The 19,258-nt window shown below is 51.6% G+C and overlaps 5 protein-coding genes across 11 annotated transcripts in view; all 5 read right to left on the bottom strand.

Moving 5' to 3' along the window:
- The window catches only part of LOC127360981 (uncharacterized), a 33,206-nt gene extending 31,431 nt beyond the window's left edge, over positions 1-1,775 (bottom strand). Inside the window, exons 1-2 of the mRNA XM_051395543.1 lie at positions 1,770-1,775; positions 651-907 (exon numbers count right to left, since the gene is read on the bottom strand). Of these exons, the coding sequence (XP_051251503.1) occupies positions 651-907; positions 1,770-1,775 (263 nt within the window). The remainder of the gene's footprint in view (positions 1-650; positions 908-1,769) is intronic.
- Positions 1-3,689, bottom strand: part of LOC127360984 (uncharacterized) — a 33,340-nt gene extending 29,651 nt beyond the window's left edge. The window contains exon 1 of the mRNA XM_051395546.1: positions 3,354-3,689. The gene's annotated coding sequence lies outside the window, so the exon portion shown is untranslated. The remainder of the gene's footprint in view (positions 1-3,353) is intronic.
- A 3,978-nt stretch (positions 3,690-7,667) lies between these two features.
- Positions 7,668-9,740, bottom strand: LOC127360980 (uncharacterized). Its single transcript, XM_051395542.1, has 8 exons — positions 9,671-9,740; positions 9,507-9,586; positions 9,069-9,106; positions 8,957-9,023; positions 8,583-8,807; positions 8,228-8,484; positions 7,875-8,124; positions 7,668-7,763 (listed from the first exon to the last, which is right to left on the bottom strand). Exons 1-7 carry the CDS (start codon positions 9,738-9,740, stop codon positions 7,902-7,904), a joined length of 960 nt encoding a protein of 319 aa, XP_051251502.1. The 3' UTR covers positions 7,668-7,763; positions 7,875-7,901.
- LOC127360985 (uncharacterized) lies at positions 8,976-11,948 on the bottom strand. 6 transcript variants are annotated; one of them, XM_051395558.1, is made up of 6 exons: positions 11,881-11,948; positions 10,083-10,629; positions 9,671-9,998; positions 9,479-9,586; positions 9,356-9,375; positions 8,976-9,106 (listed from the first exon to the last, which is right to left on the bottom strand). In XM_051395558.1, the coding sequence occupies exons 2-3, from the start codon at positions 10,625-10,627 to the stop codon at positions 9,782-9,784; spliced, it is 762 nt and encodes a 253-aa protein (XP_051251518.1). In that variant the 5' UTR covers positions 10,628-10,629; positions 11,881-11,948; the 3' UTR covers positions 8,976-9,106; positions 9,356-9,375; positions 9,479-9,586; positions 9,671-9,781. The 6 variants fall into 6 exon arrangements, with proteins under 6 accessions (XP_051251518.1, XP_051251517.1, XP_051251515.1 ...); XM_051395557.1 differs by having other exon boundaries at positions 9,356-9,586; XM_051395555.1 differs by having other exon boundaries at positions 8,976-9,375.
- A 2,441-nt stretch (positions 11,949-14,389) lies between these two features.
- On the bottom strand, positions 14,390-19,205 carry LOC127360982 (serine/arginine repetitive matrix protein 1-like). 2 transcript variants are annotated; one of them, XM_051395545.1, is made up of 6 exons: positions 18,621-19,205; positions 17,627-17,763; positions 17,473-17,544; positions 15,594-16,573; positions 15,230-15,454; positions 14,390-15,039 (listed from the first exon to the last, which is right to left on the bottom strand). In XM_051395545.1, exons 4-6 carry the CDS (start codon positions 15,995-15,997, stop codon positions 14,628-14,630), a joined length of 1,041 nt encoding a protein of 346 aa, XP_051251505.1. In that variant the 5' UTR covers positions 15,998-16,573; positions 17,473-17,544; positions 17,627-17,763; positions 18,621-19,205; the 3' UTR covers positions 14,390-14,627. The 2 variants fall into 2 exon arrangements, with proteins under 2 accessions (XP_051251505.1, XP_051251504.1); XM_051395544.1 differs by having other exon boundaries at positions 17,627-19,205.
- Positions 19,206-19,258: the final 53 nt, after the last annotated feature.

The following is a 19,258-nucleotide window of genomic DNA, read 5'->3' as shown; positions in this document are numbered from 1 at the left end:
GCGTCCGTGGGCAGGCGGTGCTGGAGGGGCTGGTCTGGCTGCTCAGGCTGCTGCAGCACAGTCGGTGGGGCAGGCAGGGGCTCCGCTGCAGTCTGGGGAGTGCTGGGCCCCAGGACTGCAATGGCGATGGTGTCCCTCATCATGGCCTTGCTCCTCTGGTTGTGCCTTAAAAAAACAGAATGTAACAAATGCACATTAGTAATCATGACATCACACACACACACTCACACAGTGCCACTTCAAATCAGATGTGAGAGAAAGGATCAGGTCTTACCATTGCGTCAGGGTCCGCCGATTGACATCATGTAGCTGGATGCGGGTGCTCGTCATGAGGGCTGCACAACTATAAACATTCTCGCGAATTGTTAGATAGTCCCTCATGACGGCACCCCAGCGAGGAATCCAGACCCCGGCAATCTTCCTGCCCTCGCTGCAGTGGAGGATGCTGAGGTCCAGCAGGACAGCCTCCACAAGCCTCGACACATCGGGAGACTGCGCCGCTCCCGCCCCCTTGCCCAGGACCGCACTACATAGACAGAGAGAGAGAGAGGAGAGAGAGAGAGAGAGAGAGTGAGTCAGTGAGTTAATTAGTGACTGACAGGACAGGACAAGAACCAAAAAAAGCTTGGAAATTTATTGTGACTGCTTACCGCTTCACACTATCCACACCCCTGGCATGTGAGCGTGCCGCTGGGTGGTCCGGAATCGGCCTTGGACAAGCCGGCCCTGGTGACGGGGGGGGGGGGAATTTGACCGCTGCCTTGTCCCAATCACTCAACTTCAGCCAGAGAGCGGTGATCTCTCTGGCTTGCCTGGGAGTGACGTAGCGGCGGTGGCGCAGTTCCACGAGGGCCTGGGCCAGGGCCACGACGTGCTGGTAGCTGCCTCCACCTGGCCCGATAACATCCTCCTCCTCCTCCTCCTCCTCCCTCCTCCCCCCAGCCTGCTGCACCTCCATTTGGTCCACGCGGGTGAGGTTTGAGGACTGAAGGAGAGCGCTGTGGTGTTCGAGGAGACGAATCTCCTCTGGTTCCTCCTCCTCGAACTCTTCATCACTGCCCCCCCACCCCCCCCCCGGCTTCGTCCTCATCAGTCCCTCCTGGAGCGTCAGGATCATCCAGGTCCTTCTGCAGCACAGCGCCCGTCTGGGAGAACAGGTACTCCACCCCAATGAGTTCCCCTGTGGGCACACAGAGACACAGATGTTAAATGACAGACACCTAAGACAGGTGTTAAACGTTACCGTTACCTCAGACAGATTTATGACTTACCTGTGTACTCCCTGGGCATGGTGTACGTGTCGACCAGCGTGAGCCCAAGAAGCTCTTGGGTCAGCTGGTCGAAGCTGTGCTGCAGCTGGGCACTGTAGCAACGCAGCGCCGACCTCTGTCCTCCCTCGATTCTCGTTCCACCGCACCAGGCCCTCCAGCAGGTACACCTGGAAGTGTACATCACTTGCAGATTGTCCTAAGCAGAAACAAAGCAACACAGTTAGTGTGAGGACAAATAAACACACAAATACATAATTGAGTCTGTGTTGTAAACCACACATGTACTTACCTGGGATGAAGCGGCACAGGTGCAGGTGGAACGATTCCAGGGAAGTGGAGCCTCGGCCGCACCGGGTAGACGGGGAGCCTCACCCCGCCTTTGGTGAGCTCTCCCGTCTTGGTGTAGAGGTCCACTCCCGCAGGGTCCTGGATTCAGTCGAGGTGTCGGCGCAGCGTGCTCCAGATCTCCTCCATTCGGGCGCGGTCGATCAAAGGGACGCCCATGCTGTCCCACGTGCCAGGGTGTCCAGCACCTCTTGGACCAGCCGCTCCGTCTCCACTGCACCCCTGGTGCGGCGCCGGCAGTGACGGGCGAGCTCCTTGGCGGACAGCTTGACCTCCTGGGCGTCCCTCCCCTCCTCGGACTGCTTGGCTCCTCTCAGGCGGGACACGTCTTCGGCGTCCCACTCAAAAATGGCGAAGGAGAGCCTCGCCATGAAGAGGCCGTAGAGCTGGTGGCTGTCGGTGGTCACCCCTCTGGCGAAACGCCGCATGAGGTGCCACACGTCGAGCCTGACGACCAGCTCGTGCCACTCGTGGAACAGCTTGGACGTTTGACACTGTCCCACGGTGGCACAGCAGTCCCGGTCCACGTACAGGACCCTTGGAGGGGCCTTCCCGGCTTCGCGGTACCATGCCATGTCGACAAGTCCGCCCCCCCTCAGCTGCGGTGAGGACGGACATGAGCACCTGCCCGTACTCATTGCCGACGTTGGTGACCCAGGCGGCCGTCCCGGCAGCACCGCCCGCAAGCTTTTTGGTGATCTGTGTGACACAGCAACACAACAACATTCAGACACATGACAAAACAAACATTACACTGGGTACACGGCACGCTGTGGTGGATAACAAAACCTACCTTCTTGGTGGAGTCCATCTTCAAAAGATCACCAAAGATGGAAGTGACTCTGGCTCTCGTCTCGTCGAGCCTCGTCAAGGCGTCCCTGACGTAGACGTTGATGAGCCAGAGCACTGTGGGCACCGGGTGCATGGTTGGGAGCGACGACGCCGCCAGCGGCGCAGCGCCCGGTACCCGAGCTTGCGGAGCACGGAAAGGTACAGCATCGACCGCGCCATCCACTCTCTGGTGTGCGCTCCACCAGAGAGGCACGGAGGCGAGACGCACTGTTGCCCAAAGTGCGCTCCTTCATGAGCCCGATCACAGCTCTGTCGCAGGACAACCTGGGAGGGGAAAGAGGTGATCAGAGGTTACTGGAGAAAACCACAGAAATACATTACTGTTGCTGTTACTGTTTACATTACTTACTTGTACGTGAGAACTGCTGGAAACTGCTCACGATGGGCCATGTCCAGCTGTCCCAAGATGTCCTGCGACCATCCCGGCATCTTCTTGTGACAGGAGCTGCATTCCAGGTACTCCGTGCCCATGAAGTACCAGCAGCTCCTGTCCAAGACCCTCCTCACCGTCTTGTAGAGGCCAGCTCCCGCAAGCTTGCCCCCACAGGCGACGATGGGGCAGCGGAGGTGGTACGCCCACATCCTGTAGGGCACCCACAGGAAAAAGGGACTCTGGAAAAAGGGGTGGGCTGTGGCGGGTGGCTGGGTGTAGAGGGGCCGGGCACCTTGGTGGGTGCCACCACAGGCGGAGTTCAGATGTGAGGACACCCTGCCCGTTGGGTGCCCTCCTGAACAGTGCCCAGCCCACCCAGTCGTGCTGCTCTTCGGGGAGCGTCAGCCTCCAGCCACGTGGTAGCAGCTGAAACACACAGCAGTGTCAGACCGTTAGTGTACTGAACACAGACACACACACACTACAACACAATATGTCATCACTGAGCATACCTGTGCGCCGGGGCCTGACCTCTCCCCACAGGTGTTGTCCTGAAGGGGACGTTCCGGTGGCTGGGAGAGAGAGAAGGGGGGCACGGCTGATGGGGCATCCCTGCACGGGTCGACCTCCATGGCGGCAGCGAGCAGGTCAGCATCCGAGGGTCCATCCTGGGGACCAACAGCGTCCAGGGGTGGTTGTGGTGGTTGTGCTGCCAGGGCTGCCTTCTCTGCATCCCGGGCCTGCACATATTTTTTTAAGTCCACCAACCTGGACGCTTTGGCTGTGGGTGCCGCCTGCCTCACAAACTGTACATAGCTAAAAAAGAGAACAGAAATGCAATGGGTAAAAAAGTCACGCACACACACAGACATACACACACAGACACAGATACACACACAGACACACACAGACACAGACACACAGATACACACACAGACACACACACAGACACACACAGACACACACAGACACACACAGACACACACAGACACAACAACAACTTACCTTGCCCGCTCACGGTCCGTCGACTCGTACAGGGTCTTGTAGGTCAGGTCACTATGAACACCGAACCCCACCAGCGTGTCGTCCACGCCCCTCATGGTCTGGGGACTGCCCTCGAGCATCCTACGCCTGTCGATGGCTGCCACCATCGGCGGGAACAGCCTGGCGTAGGAGACGAGGGCGTCTTTGTGCACCATGAGGGCATTCTGCTGACTAGTGCCCCCTTTGTCTCTCTCTCCCTCGTGGGACACACAGATGGTGACTGCGTATCCCACGTCATTCTCCAGCAGCCACCGGAACGTCTGACCACGGTACTGGCCGAGCTGCAGCTCGCTCTCGGCCAGCACCTGATGGTGATCGGTGGGGTTACCTCCCTTCTGCACCACCCTGTCTCTTGCCTCAGAGCGCACCAGCTCAGGGGTCTTAACCACCACCAGGGCAGTGGCAGAGGCAGAGGCCCCCCTCTGGCGGCGGCTCAAGGCCAGCGCCTCCTGAGAGGCCCGCAGGGTCAGGTCAAGGTTTGCCTCAAAGCGGAAAATAGGCTGCATTTTCTAGAAAGACAAGAAATAAGATTTAAGTCAGTAATCTGCTACACATGCACTGTTTACATCCTACTGACAGTCTATTACTGTACTCAATGATACTGTGCCCATTCATTAACATACATTCAACATCAGGCGTCCTGTTTACACATTTAAACCATATTTACACTTTGAATTTTGACTTCAAACTGTAGTAACTACATCTACAGGGTCTAAGGAAGATAATCAGGTAGTCTGTTTAAAGATTAAATACATTGTGAGAGATCGCCAGCCCTCAGAAAAGTAGTAACTAAAATGACCTCATTCACCTCCTTGTTTTTAGCTAGCAAAATCACGGCTGGTCTGTTTACACATTTAAACCATATTTACACTTCAAATTTTGACTCCACCTCGTTGTACCAGCATACCAAGGGTCTTAAGAAGTGAGCCAAGTTGTCTCATCACGTTTTTAAAGCGTTTCCAGAGATCGTCAGCTCATCACAGCAGTGGCTAAATGCTCATTCATTCCCAACGCTTAGCATGCTAATAGCGATTTATATGCTAACGCATCTAAAGCACAGTTAAACTTTAAATATCAACTCCACACAATAGCAGTACAATATCCTAGGTCTCAACAAGTAAACCCAGTATGGGAATATTATTTTAAACACATTTCACCGATCGGTAATGACATCGGCGGCAGTCCTAACTTACGCTAACGTTACATTGGCTCGCTGTTTCACTGCTAACTGATTACTGTATAATATATAAGCTGCCTTTTCAATGTAGCACATAATTTTACAAACAATAAAGTTTGTCTAACCTTATAATATTGTGTGAATGTCCGTCCGTCCGCTCACTCAAACGCCGCTCAGTCCGAATGAATGAATGACACTGACCGTGGCTGTGGCTTTGGGGGTGGGCGGGACATGCGGCGAGCTGTCGAATCACAGCACAGCACCCAAATGGAACAGACCAATGGGGTTGACCTGGCCTTCACCCATTGGCCTGTTCCATTTGAGCATGAGCCAATGATAGCCTCTGAAATCGGTAGGTGGGGACATTTATGTGGAACACAGGTACAGAGACGAAGGCTGTCCCAGAGCAGAGGCGCTCCCCCAGCGTTCTTCTCTGTTTTGGTCGGCACCCGCGCATGCGCACTAGAGCGCAAAAGACGCGCGGTCGACGTGCGGAACGGCACTCCCGCTCGCCAGTTCGAATCCCGACGGAGGCAAACTGCGAAACGCGTGCATAGCGTCGAAATGTCTTCTCTAAATATAAAAAAATGATTAAAACATGCTTGGAACCGTTGTATAGAGTCTATAAATGATAATGAATTTGCATATTTCCAAGGCCAGGCAATGCAATAATAAATGGATTTTTCATTTACAGTACGGTTTATCTCCTGTGTCTTCATTTTATTGAGAATATGTATCATCAGTGTTTATTGAGAATATGTATCATCAGTGTTTATTGCTTTAAATTTGATATAGGACAAGAGAACAATGATACCAGTATAAAATGATGACAATTTATTTGAAATATGAAGTCAGATGTCCAGGATACAGGACAGTGCAGCATATCAGTGTGGAAAGGGCTTTACAAATAAAATACAATTCTCAGTAAAAAAGGGTAAATAAATTATTTATGTATAAATTAAAGTTACATGCTGTGTATGATTTGTTTCCCCTTTTTCTTCAGTGAAATAAATATCAATTAAATATATTGTTGTTGTGTTCTGCATCTTCACAACAACAACATCAAACACAGCAGAAGTACAGAGCAAAATAGATTATTTAAACTACAATCCAATAATAATAATAATAATAATAATAATAATAATAAATGGTGATGCAGAACAGAGCAGTGGCACAAGGCAATCACAGCAGGCAGACACATAGTATAAGAGCTCAGCAAAGATATGCATGGATACATAACACAGGGGCATTACAGTGTGAAGTACCTGTACATACAAGGCTTTTATTTTTTTTTTGGCAGCAACAGAGCCAGTGGCAACAGCAGATGAACCAGCACAAATGGCAGTCCGATATCTTGCGTCGCAGCTACTGGATGTAACTGATGTAACAGTGATCACATTAATGAACATACCCACATGTCCAAAATATAAAAAATAAAAAAACTTGTCAGTGCATAGAATCAGAACAGCACAGAGGCATGACAGCGTGTTATACAGGTGTGAATGGGACACACAATGATTTCCCCCCCTTAAACCATATGACAGGCAGCAGACACACAGCAGGCCTATAAGACTTGTCAGTGCATAGAATCAGAACAGCACAGAGGCATGACAGCGTGTTATACAGGTGTGAATGGGACACACATTTTTTTTCCAAGCAGAGTGTCACTGTGCTGTAGAAGAGTTGTGGCAGGGTGGGTGGACCAGTGTTGGTAGAAAGCCTCCACACTGCGGCAAAGTCCCGGTCCTTGTGGAGGGGAAAGTCAATGTCTTTTTAAAAAAAAACACACACACAACACTGCAAACAACTATATACACCTGCCCCAGCAAGAGTGCGAAATCAGTCCGGGTCTCGACCCTGGTCCCTCTCCTTCATCTCCCTCAGCCAGTCCTCCACACTCTTACCCGCCGCAGCAGAGCAAAAATGTCCACTGCCGTAACGGGTGTGTCCGGTCTCCCTCCGCTTTGGCTGGCCGCACTTCCTGCACTTCTGTACTTGTGGCACGCCGGCCCGGGCAGAGACACCTGTTCCTGGCGGTGCCGCTGCCCTCTGCTCGGCCTTCTTCCTCCTCAGCCATTCAGTTTTGTACGTAGAGAGAGGCTGAGGAGGAGGAGCAGGAGGTGCTGCCTGCACTGCTTGTTGTCCTTGCTGTCCTGGCAGCAGCTGCAGTGCAGGCAGCTGAGGGCCGGCGTGACGTGCGGCGGCCAGCGGCAAAGGGAGGACGTGTGGGGCTGGCGTTGTCCGAGGGAGCGTTGGGATGGGGGGGGGGATGGGGAGCACCCTCACACTCTGCTGGGGCAGTGAGAGGTCCAGGAGGAGAGGCTGTGTAGCTGCAAAAGGTCCCGTTGCAGCTGCTGCAGCAGCTGTTGGTGGTACGGCCAGGACAGCAGCTGAGGGGGCAGGCGGTAAAGGCGCCAGTAGCCGTCTGCACACAGACACCGGTGCTGCCACAGCCGGTGCTGCTGCCAGAGTTACCGCCGCCCTTGCCGCTGCTGTCGTCGCCTGGCCTGCAGGCACCACCGTTGCTGCTGCTGCCGGAGGACGATCCACCGCCGGTGCTCCTTGGCCCGGCGCTGCCGCTGTTGCTGTCGCTGGCGCCACCGCTGCCGCCGCCGAGCCCGCTACCGCTGGTGGTCGTCCCTCTGCTGCAACGCCTGGAGCTAGCACAGCCATCTCCTTCTCCCGCTGCGTCCTGGTGAACCTGAGAACGGATTTCAACATAGTATTTTAGTTACATGTACAATTTTGAGAGCATGTAATTCAAGCATGTCATTACCATAACATATAACACTGTCCAAAGCATCAAACATACCACAGCGAGAGGGTCCTGCTATTCAGCTCATAGAGCTGGATGGGCGCCCGAGCCATCAGCCTCTGGTGGCCCAGCACAAGGTCCCGGATGTGCTGGTACCGAAGCAGTTATGCTGTCCCACCGCGACCGCCGGGCACCGCTCACACGGGTGCCTGAGGGGCACACGCGGCAGAGCTGGATGCACACTGCCTCTACCAGCCGGCTTGCACTGGGACTGCTGGCAGGTCCAGAGGTCTGTCCGACCAGGCAGCTGCGGACAACGGACAAAAACAATGATGGATATGAGCATGCTGTGAACATTACAATAGCTCGTGTGTACGTCAGGGAAACGTGTGATGGAAGTGTAGCCTTACCGTCTCATGTTCTCCACACCAGGTATACTGGTGCGGCTAGGCTTCGCTGCCTTGAAGCGCCCCCGAGCTGGCCTGTCCCTGTAGCGGGGAGGGTAAACTACTCGGTCCCTGTCGAATTTTGACAGGGCCTCGTAGAGCCTGATTAGCTCATCTACCCTCCCCTCGGACAAGGCCGGTTCGAAACGCAACCCCACCAAGGCCGTGGCCAACTGGACCACGGCCAGGTACCCCGGCTGGTCATCTGGTCCTCTGTAGTCCTGCAGACACACAAGCAGAGACAGAAAACAATCAGTCAGATGAATGGGAGGAAAAGAGCGCAGTGTGGTGATGTGAGATGCAGAGGTGGCGTGCCTACCTCAGACGCAGGGGGCGTCCAGAGGAACAGCCGACATGCGAAGAAGGCAGCTGGTGAGGCGGGTGGCTGAGTATAACTCGGCCGGGGCTGAGGGGGATCCCACCACAGCTTGAGGTCCGTGGTGAGTTTAGTCCTCCCCTTGCTGTCTGGCTGGAACAGCTCCCGGCCGATCCACTCCTGCTCTTCCACGGTGAGAGCTGTCCGCCAGCTCTCAGGCAACCGGGCCTGTGAGGAAAAAAACAACACAAACAAACAAACACACTGTAAGGAGGCTGAGTCGGTGCTACATGCAGTTTGACAGTCGACTCCACTGAGTTGTGCGTCCATGAGTACAGGTGGGTGTGTGTGTGTGTGTGTGTGTGTGTGTGTTGTACCTCAGCCGAAGCAGGAGTGGGAGCTGCGGGCTGCTCCACATTCCTCTCCTTCCTCTTCCATCTCCACCTCCTCCGACGGTGCCGGAGGAGGTGGAGATGGAGGCGTCACCACCAGCGGGAGCGGGAGAGTCTGAAGGACCTGTACGTCAGCTTCAGACACAGTCACACACAACAAAATAGATTCAGCACAATGATAGTCATGGGACAAGACTAAGTGAGTCTGAGTGTTGATGACATGCAGTATGCCAGTGATTAGGGCAGAAGGTTTAGTGCTACAAGATGCAGCAGAGCCAAGGGAAGTAGACATGTGAAGGCGTTTAATCAAATCTACATTACCGCCACATGAGTGAGGATGGCACTACCACCTACGAAGATGGCTATATTACCTGCCAAACCTACCTTTGTCCTTCAAGCATCAGCTGTAGCGACCAGTAAATGAAACAATTACAGTTAATACAAACACACTGACAGAAGAATATATATTGATGGCAAATGTGACACGTCCAGTTTGGTGCCAGTTACCTGTTTCTATGTCAGTGGCCATCTGGACCAGTTCCTCGTCCGTCACCTCTGTGGCGTGGGGCGGCGGCGGAACCGAGGGGCGCTGGTCTCTGAAGGATGTAGACACCGCTATGGGGGGGGTTGGGCAATGGTTAGTAAATCATGTACAGTGAACTGTACTCTGTTGTGTTAAAGAGAAAGAAAGAGATCTACCTCGAACTGCAGGCTGTGCAGGTGTGGTCATCAGCTTCCTGACCTTGGCCTGCAGCTCACCTGGGCCCATGGGACGCCGGCGGCGATCTTGGAGGCGATCGGCTTGTGTGGCTACAGCGCGGTGGAAGCAGCGGCCTTGCTGGGGCCACTGCTGGTGGTGGTGGGGGCGCTGCTGCTGATGCTGCGGCTGCTGGTGGGTGGAGGGGGGGTAGCAGCCGCAGCTGCCGCCTCTGCCGACCGCTTCGCGTCTCGGCCCAGGATGTACTTCCTGGCGGCGTCCATTGCAGTCCCAGGGTGCAGTGTCTTCCCTCGAAGCCACTTGACAAATCTACAACATGGACGGCATCACATTAGTGAACAATAATGACATACAGCAATTCACAATCCATTGTGTGTAGCACCAATCACTCACCCTTGGCGGTCCTTATCAGAGGACTCGTACAGGTCCTTCAGGGTGTCCTCTTTAAACTTCCCAAAGCCAACAAGGGCCTCGCCCTCACACCCGGGCTGACTGGCACGAGCCCGGGCCTCCTCGTGCGCCCGGTGGAATCTTATGTGTTCAGCGAACTCCGGGTGGGTGCACGAGTACTGGGCGAGAGCGTCCTTGTTGGCCATAAGGGGGCTGTCGGAGGCACTCTTCTCCCGCTCCCGCTGGTGGCTGGCGACCAACTGTACCGTGTAGCCCACGTCGTTCTCCAGGAGCCAACGGAACGTTTGACCCTGGTACTTCCCAAACTGGATGCTGTGGCAGCTCAGCACCAGCATGTGGTTCCCAGGGTCACCGCCCGTGGAGACGACGTGGGCTTGTGCCTCCTTCTCCACCTCCTCCGGCTTCTTGGCCCTCGCAGCAGCGGCGGCCCCGCGTGGCCCCTTGGCGGCGATGTAGGCCACCGCCTCACCAGAGGCCCGCAGGAGAAGCTGCTGCGAGGCTGTGAATTGCAGTTTTGCAAAAACCATTTCTACAATGACAAGAAATGACACAGCACAGCATTAAAGGAGCATTACAGGTTAAACTACATATTAACTGCTATATTACCAGGAATATCACACATAAGATTAATGATATACTGGTACTTCACATTCACTATTGAAACATTACCGTTAACAAACTAACATCACGTGACACAACAGGTAAATAATGAGCCCAGGGTTAGCCCCCTATGCATTGGCAGCCATTAAACAAACAGGCTTATTGTTAATGTATAAAACATACACTTAAACTTTATCTTTTGATTTCACCTGGTGATATTATAACCTTAAGGCTCTAAGGACATTAACTGTATAGTCTTTTCATACTTTAATTTTGTTTTCAGAGATCGTCACATGTTGTAATTATACTGTAGCATCCTAGCTACAGCTACGTTACATTACATTACATAATGGCGATCTCTCAAAATGTATTTAATCTTTAAACAGATTATGTGCTACAGCGAAAAGGCAGCTTATATATTATACAGTAATCAGTTAGCAGTGAAACAGCGAGCCAATGTAACGTTAGCGTAAGTTAGCACTGCCGCCGATGTCATTACCGATCGGTGAAATGTGTTTAAAATAGTATTCCCATACTGTGTTTACTTGTTGAGACCTAGGATGTTGTACTGCTATTGTGTGGAGTTGATATTTAAAGTTTAACTGTGCTTTAGATGCGTTAGCATATAAATCGCTATTAGCATGCTAAGCGTTGGAAATGAATGAGCATTTAGCCACTGCTGTGATGAGCTGACGATCTCTGGAAACGCTTTAAAAACGTGATGAGACAACTTGGCTCACTTCTTAAGACCCTTGGGATGCTGGTACAACGATGTGGAGTCAAAATTTGAAGTGTAAATATGGTTTAAATGTGTAAACAGACCAGCCGCGATTTTGCTAACTAAAAACAAGGAGGTGAATGGGGTCATTTTAGTTACTACTTTTCTGAGGGCTGGCGATCTCTCACAATGTATTTAATCTATAAACAGACTACCTGATTATCTTCCTTAGACCCTGTAGATGTAGTTACTACAGTTTGGAGTCGAAATTCGAAGTATAAATATGGTTTAAATGTGTAAACAGGACGCCTGACGTCCACGTTCAATATTAGCATAAGCTAACCAGAGAGTGCCGGCAGAACGTAATAAAACATTAACTCCATTCAGTACATCGTAACAGTACAGTGGGGTCGCTGTGTTATATCAGTACATTAATATTCTATTTATTTTGGTTTTACTCACTCTCTCAGATCTCACTGCTCTCTCAAATACACACGGGGATTTCTGTCCGTCGCATACGGCAGCCGGTGAGGTTAAGAGGTGGGCGTTAACGTCTAACGCTCGACTAACGCTCGACAATCCGAGCTGCTGATTGGCCCAGAGCTGACAACGCTCGACTAGCGCTCGACAGCACTGGCTGCTCATTGGCCCAGAGCTGACAACGTTCGACTAACGCTCGACAGCACTGGCTGCTGCTCATTGGCTGGCATACAGAGACCATTGCTGGTCATATTGCGCGAAGAAGCAAGGGAGCCGTGCGGAGCGCCGAGGGCGGCGCGCGCAGCCGGCCCCCCCGGCCCCCGGGTCGGCCGCATTTCCCCGGGCTCGTGTGATAAAAAGCAGCCCCAAAGAGCCTCTCCTTCTATTTCTCCCGATTATAACGCCAAAGAATTGGAACGATCCCCCCCTTTCCCCCCCTTCTCTCGACATGTGTCAGTCAAAAGCTGTTGTCCTACGTCATCCCGAGCACATGGCTACTTATCATACGGCGGCGACACGGAGAATTAAAGGCCCCGCACGCATTTAAAGCGACGAGACCTGTTTGGTTAAATGTACATTAATATTTGAATGGTTTTGGCCTCATGAATGGCTCCAGGTTTGTTTGGTTAAATGTACATTAATATTTGAATGGTTTTGGCCTCATGAATGGCTCCAGGTTTAAAAAGTTAAGTTAAAAAATATTTAAATAGAGAAGACAAGGATTTAATCAATTAAATGTTTATTAGAAAGGTTAAAAATGTATAACATAAGCAGGGAAATTGCAGTGTAGAAGCAGCATTACACACAGTAACAACAAACACACACACACACACACACACACACACACACACACATCAAAAAAAGCAATATAGAATGCAATATAAAAAATGTATAAATAACCAGTATAATGCAGTCCAAAGTAAAAATAAAAAATATAAGGTGCAATGAACAGATGAAACATATAAGGTGCTTGGATGATACAGTACAGTTGGATAATTTTAATGTTTTTTTGACCTCTTCTCAGCCAGCCACAGCTCCACAGTCTTCCCTTCATAAAGAGCACAGAAGTGCTCTCCCCCATATTGGCTGTGGCCAAAGTCTTTCTGCTGTGGCTGGCCACAGAGCTGGCAGATCCTCAGTTTGTGGGGCTTCCTCACTTTCCCCCCCCGGTTTCTCTGGTTTCTCATACCTTCATTTGAGGTTCCAGGCTGTTGTTCTGGGGAGCTTCTGCAGCTCACCAGGGCCAAGCTGTTCCCTGGTCCACTCTTGCACTGTGCGTCCTCCAGGGCCCTCTTTCACAGCACAAAAGTATTGGCCCTTGCCGCTTTAATTTTGCGCCTGTAGACAGTGCAACGGGTGGGCTTGCTGGTCCCCGCCACTGGCTCTGCTGCCTGAAGCTGTCGAGGAGAGGAGCTGGAGGAGGAGGAGGATGACGAGGAGGATGAGGAGGCTGAGGAGGAGGAGGATGAGGAGGATGTGCAGTCGTAGTCCCCTAAAATATAAAATACAATACAGAACTCTGTTAGTCAAGGTACATAGAAACACATATGTAGTTTTAAAAAGTGTATTTGTAACAAACCTAATGAAGTGACATGTCTGGTTTTTCGCTTTGCTTTTCTGCCTTCCATTCTGTCCAAATAAAATGCTTGAATGAATTGACTGTCTGTTTTTTGCCTTTTTTTTGAAACCCCTCTTGGGGGAGACACACCTACCAGTTCGGCCCTCTCTCAGTCCGGTCAAACCCCCAAGTTCTCGCAGGAGATAAGAGCCCCCCTGTTGTTTTAATCAGGAAGCCAGGAGGTGAGAAGTGAAGGCCCCTCGGCACCCCCTGTTGTTTTACAATGTCCACTTGTAAAAGGCCAATTCTCACCTAGTCTCTAAGTAAGCCTTTGAACCTGACCTGGTTGACCCCTTGACCCTAGTTTCAAGTGAGGAGAGGGAATGATGTATTGTGACTGTAACTTGTGGGGATTTACTGATATCAGGCACCTATTCTAGATACCTAGTCTTCCCTATATTTATTTAATTTCTTAAAGGCAGAAAGAAGCAGGAGAAAGCATTGGTTTAAAAAAAGAAAAGTTTATTTAAACTAAAACAATTAAGACAACTATATACAACTATATAGATATTGGAATTTGCCCATTGTGGGACAAATAAAAAGGTATAACTTATATATGACAACTATATACATAATATTAATTTAACAAACACAACTGACTAACTAAATACACTATATACACAATATTTACAAATCCCTCCCTCCCAAACACACACACACACAAACAAAGTGTTCGCTCAGGGAGGGGAGCTGCCCCATCACACACACTCACACACACACACACAAAGTGTTCGCTCAGGGAGGGGGAGCTGCCCCATCACACACACTCACACACACACACACAAACAAAGTGTTCGCTCAGGGAGGGGGAGCTGCCCCATCACACACTCACACACACACACACACACAAAGTGTTCGCTCAGGGAGGGGGGCTGCACCATCACGCCCCTTCACCTCTGCCAGCCACTGCTCCACAGTTCTCCCTTTCCCGTCGGCCCGGGAGCAGAAGGTCTCCGTCTTGTAGCGGCTGTGGCCAAACGCCCGCGTCTTTGGTTGGCCACAGTGCCTGCAGTTGAAGTGGGAGACCTTCTTTGCTGGTTTCATATATTCTCCCAGCTCCCGGGCACGACGCTCTTTCTCCTCCTGGAGCTTGCGCCTCCAGGCAGTGTTTCTAGACACTGGTGGAGCAGTGGCAGCTGTGGCTGTGGAGGGGGTGACACCTGCCTCTGCGCTGGCGGACGGGACGGCGTCTGCGCTGGCACTGGTGGACGGACGGCGTCCGCGCTGACACTGGTGGAGGCTTGTGGGGTGGCTGAGGAGGAGGAGGAGGAGGAGGTGGTGGCAGTTGAGGAGCTGGCGACGATGAGGTCGTATCGCTCCGGGGCCAGCGGCCCTCTGATGGTGGCAGCCAGACCAGAAGCGTCCGCAGGCAGGCGGTGCTGGAGGGGCTGGTCTGGCTGCTCAGGCTGCTGCAGCACAGTCCGTGGGGCAGGCGAGGCTCCGCTGCAGTCTGGGAAGCGCTGGGCCCCGGGACTGCAATGGCGATGGTGTCCCTCATCATCGCCTTGCTCCTCTTGGTGTGCCTTAAAAAACAGAATGTAACAAATGCACATTAGTAATCATGACATCACACACACACACACACACACACACACACACACACACACACACACTCTCACACACACACACACACACACACACACAATGCCACTTCAGATCAGATGTGAGAGAAAGGATCAGGTCTTAACATTGCGTCAGGGTCCGCTGATTGACCTCATACAGCTGGATGCGGGTGCCTGCATGAGGGCTGCACAACTATAAACATTCTCTCGAATTGTTTGATAGTCCCTCATGACGGCACTCCAGCGATGAATGCGGACCCCGGCAATCGTCCTCCCCTCACTGCAGTGGAGGATGCTGAGGTCCAGCAGGACAGCCTCCACAAGCCTCGACACATCGGGAGACTGCGCCGCTCCCGCCCCCTTGCCCAGGACCGCACTACATTGACACACACAGAGAGAGAGAGAGAGAGAGAGAGAGAGAGAGAGAGAGAGAGAGAGAGTGAGTTAGTTAGTTAGTGACTGACAGCACAGAACAAGAACCAAACAAAGCTTGGAAATTTATTGTGACTGCTTACCGCTTCACACTATCCACCCCTGGTGTGTGAGCGTGCCGCTGGGTGGTCCTGAATCGGCCCTGGACGAGCCGGTCCTGGTGACGGGGGGGGAATGTGACCGCCGCCTTGTCCCAGTCACTCAATTTCAGCCAGAGAGCGGTGACCTCTCTGGCTTGCCTGGGAGTGACGTAGCGGCGGTGGCGCAGTTCCACGAGGGCCTGGGCCAGGGCCACGACGTGCTGGTAGCTGCCTCGACCGTCTGGCCCGATAACGTCCTCCTCCTCAGCCTGCTGCACCTCCATTAGGTCCAAGCGGGGGGGGGCGGGTGAGGTTTGAGGACTGAAGGAGAGCGCTGTGGTGTTCGAGGAGACGAATCTCCTCTGGCTCCTCTTCCTCCTCCTCCTCCTCCTCCTCGAACCCTTCATCACTGCCCCCCCCCCGCTTCCTCCTCATCAGTCCCTGGAGTGTCAGGAGATGTTAAATGACAGACACCTAAGACAGGTGTTAAACGTTACCGTTACCTCAGACAGATTTATGACTTACCTGTGTACTCCCTGGGCACGGTGTAAGTGTCGACCAGCGTGAGCCCAAGAAGCTCTTGGGTCAGCTGGTCGAAGCTGTGCTGCAGCTGGGCACTGTAGCAACGCAGCGCCGACCTCTGTCCTCCCTCAACTGCCGCCCTGCCTCGATTCTCGTTCCACCGCACCAGGCCCTCCAGCAGGTAACCCTAACCCTAACCCTAACCCTAACCCTTTCCCCCTTTCATTTCCCCTCTGAAGAAGTGCCGGCGAGGCACGAAACGTCAGGGGATCCTGCTCTGTCAGCGGAGCCGCTGCCGCTCCTTAAACTTTTTAATTAGTCTCTTTATTATTCGGAACCAGGACCCTCGTTGGTTTTTTAAATTTAAATCATTAAAAGTTACGTTTTAATAGCACCCGGTGTGAACACCTTGCCTACCTGAGCGCTTCATCCTCCTCTCCCGCAACTGTCGGCTTCCTCCTCTGTTGGATTAAAAAGAAATAAGACTTTTTCCACCCAGTCTACTCCACAGAGAACCCGGAAACACGGAACGACATGACGCAGAAACCGCAACAACCGCATGCAGCGAGATGGACGCAGGTGGGTCACACACACACACGGGTGCACACAGGGCGGAGGGCAGCGGACCCCGACACGAGCGGGGTCGGGGGGGAGCAGGCAGACCCGCGGCTGCAACTTACAGGACCCCTCCCTCTCTCTCTTTTTCTTTTTCTCCCCACACACAGAGCGGACCGGAAAGCAGACACAGCAGCACACACGGCACAAACAACACCGCACATACGAACACACACACACCAATTAAACAGGCACTGGACACATCCACCCGTTTTGCAGCTAAACATCACTTAAAACTTATACAAGCCACACATCATCACAACAACATACAGCAGGCTTTTTGAGGAGGGCGAAATTCCTAAAGGGATGTTACGCAAAACACTCCAACTGGCCAGCTTCATAAAACCATCCTCTCCATCACAAAACACAACAGACACACTCAAAGAAAACACACTCACTTGGTTATGGCAAAACATGCACATTTTATTAGCACATTACAAAGACATAATCACACATCTCCTTAACACCCCTGGCAACGAGTTGGCGTTTACAGTAGCCACACAATGGGCTCTTAGACGCTACGGCAACAGAATCGATCCAGACACAATTACATTTGCACATGATCTGCTCTTCACCACAGCCACTCTTTCTAACCCTTCCTCCCCCCTGAAATATTGTGATTCAGATGAGGATTTTTCTTTTCCCCTCCCTCCTCACCTGCCTAACACGGAGCCCTCTTTTCCTCAGCCTAACCACATCTCTCCACAGCCTCTGGACAACACCCCAGTCCCAGACTACCACTCACCTCCTACTTCCCCCCACAGGCGCTGCCCCCAGAGGACGGTGAATGCCATGGCTCCCGAGGACTGCTGTCAGCCTGGAGTAACAAACATAATTACTCAAAAAAACAATAATGACACACAGGGCTCCCAGTCCCGCAGTAGCACCCCAACACCTACCTGCGTTCATGCAGAGTCTGGCCTGGGGTCAGTATTAAACGGCACCTTCCATCTCCCGGCGCCCGCGCCCAGATCACATCAGGGTGGGGAGAGCGCACCCACTGAGGCAGAGGCGGCTCCCCGGTGTAACACAGAATCTGTGAGGAAAAATGAAATGATGAGTAATTTAGGTCAAAAAGTCAACATGACAGACTACTATTCCAACTCTGATCTTTCCTCACCCATTCCAAAAATACACCTGCCGGGGAGACGTACCGAGCCGAGGGGCTCTCCCCACCGGGGCGCATGCGCAGACACAGCCTCTGACCCCACTTACCATCAGGCCAGAGACAACCGCAAGCTGCGGGACTGGGAATTCAAAATTAATAAACCAATTGCCATACTGGGGGATTCAAACATACACAGAATCCCCAAATTTAACCACCCTTTTGTCCAGGCTGACAGCTACCCGGGAGCCTCCTTCTATCATTTCTGGAAGATTCTGGAAAAAACACCAATTAACAGAAACCCAAAAGTGCTGATCCTCTCGGTGGACCTAAATAACAGGGCTCAGGATCCCCACAACACCTCTGTGAAACAGCTCAGAACTGTGGTCAACAAGGCTTGCTCGGCCTTCCCTAATGCTTCCATAATCGTTCCTATTATCAACCATTCACCACATCTACCAGCAATAGAACAGCACAATCTGGCAATAATCAATAATCACATAATAAAACACTATACACATTTCTCAGCTTTCCCGGACCAGGATTTCATAACACAAACTGACAACATACAGTGGACTACAGAGACAGCCAGTGCTATCTTCTCCCACTGGCTAGGGGAGCTGGACAACTTAATTTCAGACCTACATGACACATAGATTAATTACAGCACATCACACACAAGATAATTCACAACACATTACATCATAGTTATTCAACATGTTATTACAACCTTATACATAACTCATACGGCACCATGGACTTTTACCAATTTCAAATGTATCACTTACCTCTTAAATTCACATTGGGAAGGCCGAGCTTGACGTGTTGTATCATCATCATCATCATCATCATCCCTACTCATTTTCATTACCATCTCCTCACCTCATTATTCACCTGAACCTGTATGCAGGATAGAGAGCGGAGGGAACTCGGCCCGTTACCATCTCCGGACCAACACATCAGACTTGGAAAATTAAGAGTGACACTATTCAATAATTCAACTCACTATAATTTTATTTAAACAATACCAATAAAAAATCATGAATGTCACAATCTCCACTTTCTCTGTCTGGATTTGTCCTTTTTACATTCTGTCCCATATGCATATTGACTCTCTCACACCACTAATTTGTAATAACCAACTTACCTTGTGTTCTGATTGTCATTTCTCATATGCATAATACTTCCTGAGCTGCACCTTTGACAGTGTAAACACACCTGGAATTAGCACGTTGCATCACGATTTAATTTTACACAATTTATTTCGTTGATGTGTTGCCTCCTGTGTTTCACCAGTTTTTATTTTATTTTCTTTCTGAAATTATTTCTTAAAAAATATATTTTATTTCCAGGGAGGCGGGGTCTGCACGACGGACCGCACGCCCCAAGGCCAGTGCACCAGAGCCCTGATTGGGTTGCTAACTTC

This window comes from Dicentrarchus labrax, unplaced genomic scaffold (genome assembly GCF_905237075.1).
Source record: "Dicentrarchus labrax unplaced genomic scaffold, dlabrax2021, whole genome shotgun sequence".
In the NCBI taxonomy this organism is placed as follows: Eukaryota; Metazoa; Chordata; class Actinopteri; family Moronidae; genus Dicentrarchus; species Dicentrarchus labrax.
Note: the sequence above shows the minus strand (reverse complement) of the source record. Positions and strands in the feature narration are given on the sequence as shown.

What these genes read in the sequence shown, in the direction of transcription:
- LOC127360980 (XM_051395542.1), bottom strand. Translation starts at nt 9,740, where the DNA reads ATGGGCCCAGGTGAGCTGCAGGCCAAGGTCAGGAAGCTGATGACCACA. An exon ending in AGACTCTCCCGCTCCCGCTG is followed by an intron (nt 9,024 to 9,068) that starts GTGGTGACGCCT and finishes CCGTCGGAGGAG; the next exon opens with GTGGAGATGGAAGAGGAAGG. An exon ending in CCACTCCTGCTTCGGCTGAG is followed by an intron (nt 8,808 to 8,956) that starts GTACAACACACA and finishes TTTTCCTCACAG; the next exon opens with GCCCGGTTGCCTGAGAGCTG.
- LOC127360985 (XM_051395553.1), bottom strand. Translation starts at nt 10,627, where the DNA reads ATGGTTTTTGCAAAACTGCAATTCACAGCCTCGCAGCAGCTTCTCCTG. An exon ending in TCTGATAAGGACCGCCAAGG is followed by an intron (nt 9,999 to 10,082) that starts GTGAGTGATTGG and finishes TCCATGTTGTAG; the next exon opens with ATTTGTCAAGTGGCTTCGAG.
- LOC127360982 (XM_051395544.1), bottom strand. Translation starts at nt 15,997, where the DNA reads ATGAAGGGTTCGAGGAGGAGGAGGAGGAGGAGGAAGAGGAGCCAGAGG. An exon ending in GGGGTGGATAGTGTGAAGCG is followed by an intron (nt 15,455 to 15,593) that starts GTAAGCAGTCAC and finishes GTGTCAATGTAG; the next exon opens with TGCGGTCCTGGGCAAGGGGG. An exon ending in CCCGCATCCAGCTGTATGAG is followed by an intron (nt 15,040 to 15,229) that starts GTCAATCAGCGG and finishes CTGTTTTTTAAG; the next exon opens with GCACACCAAGAGGAGCAAGG.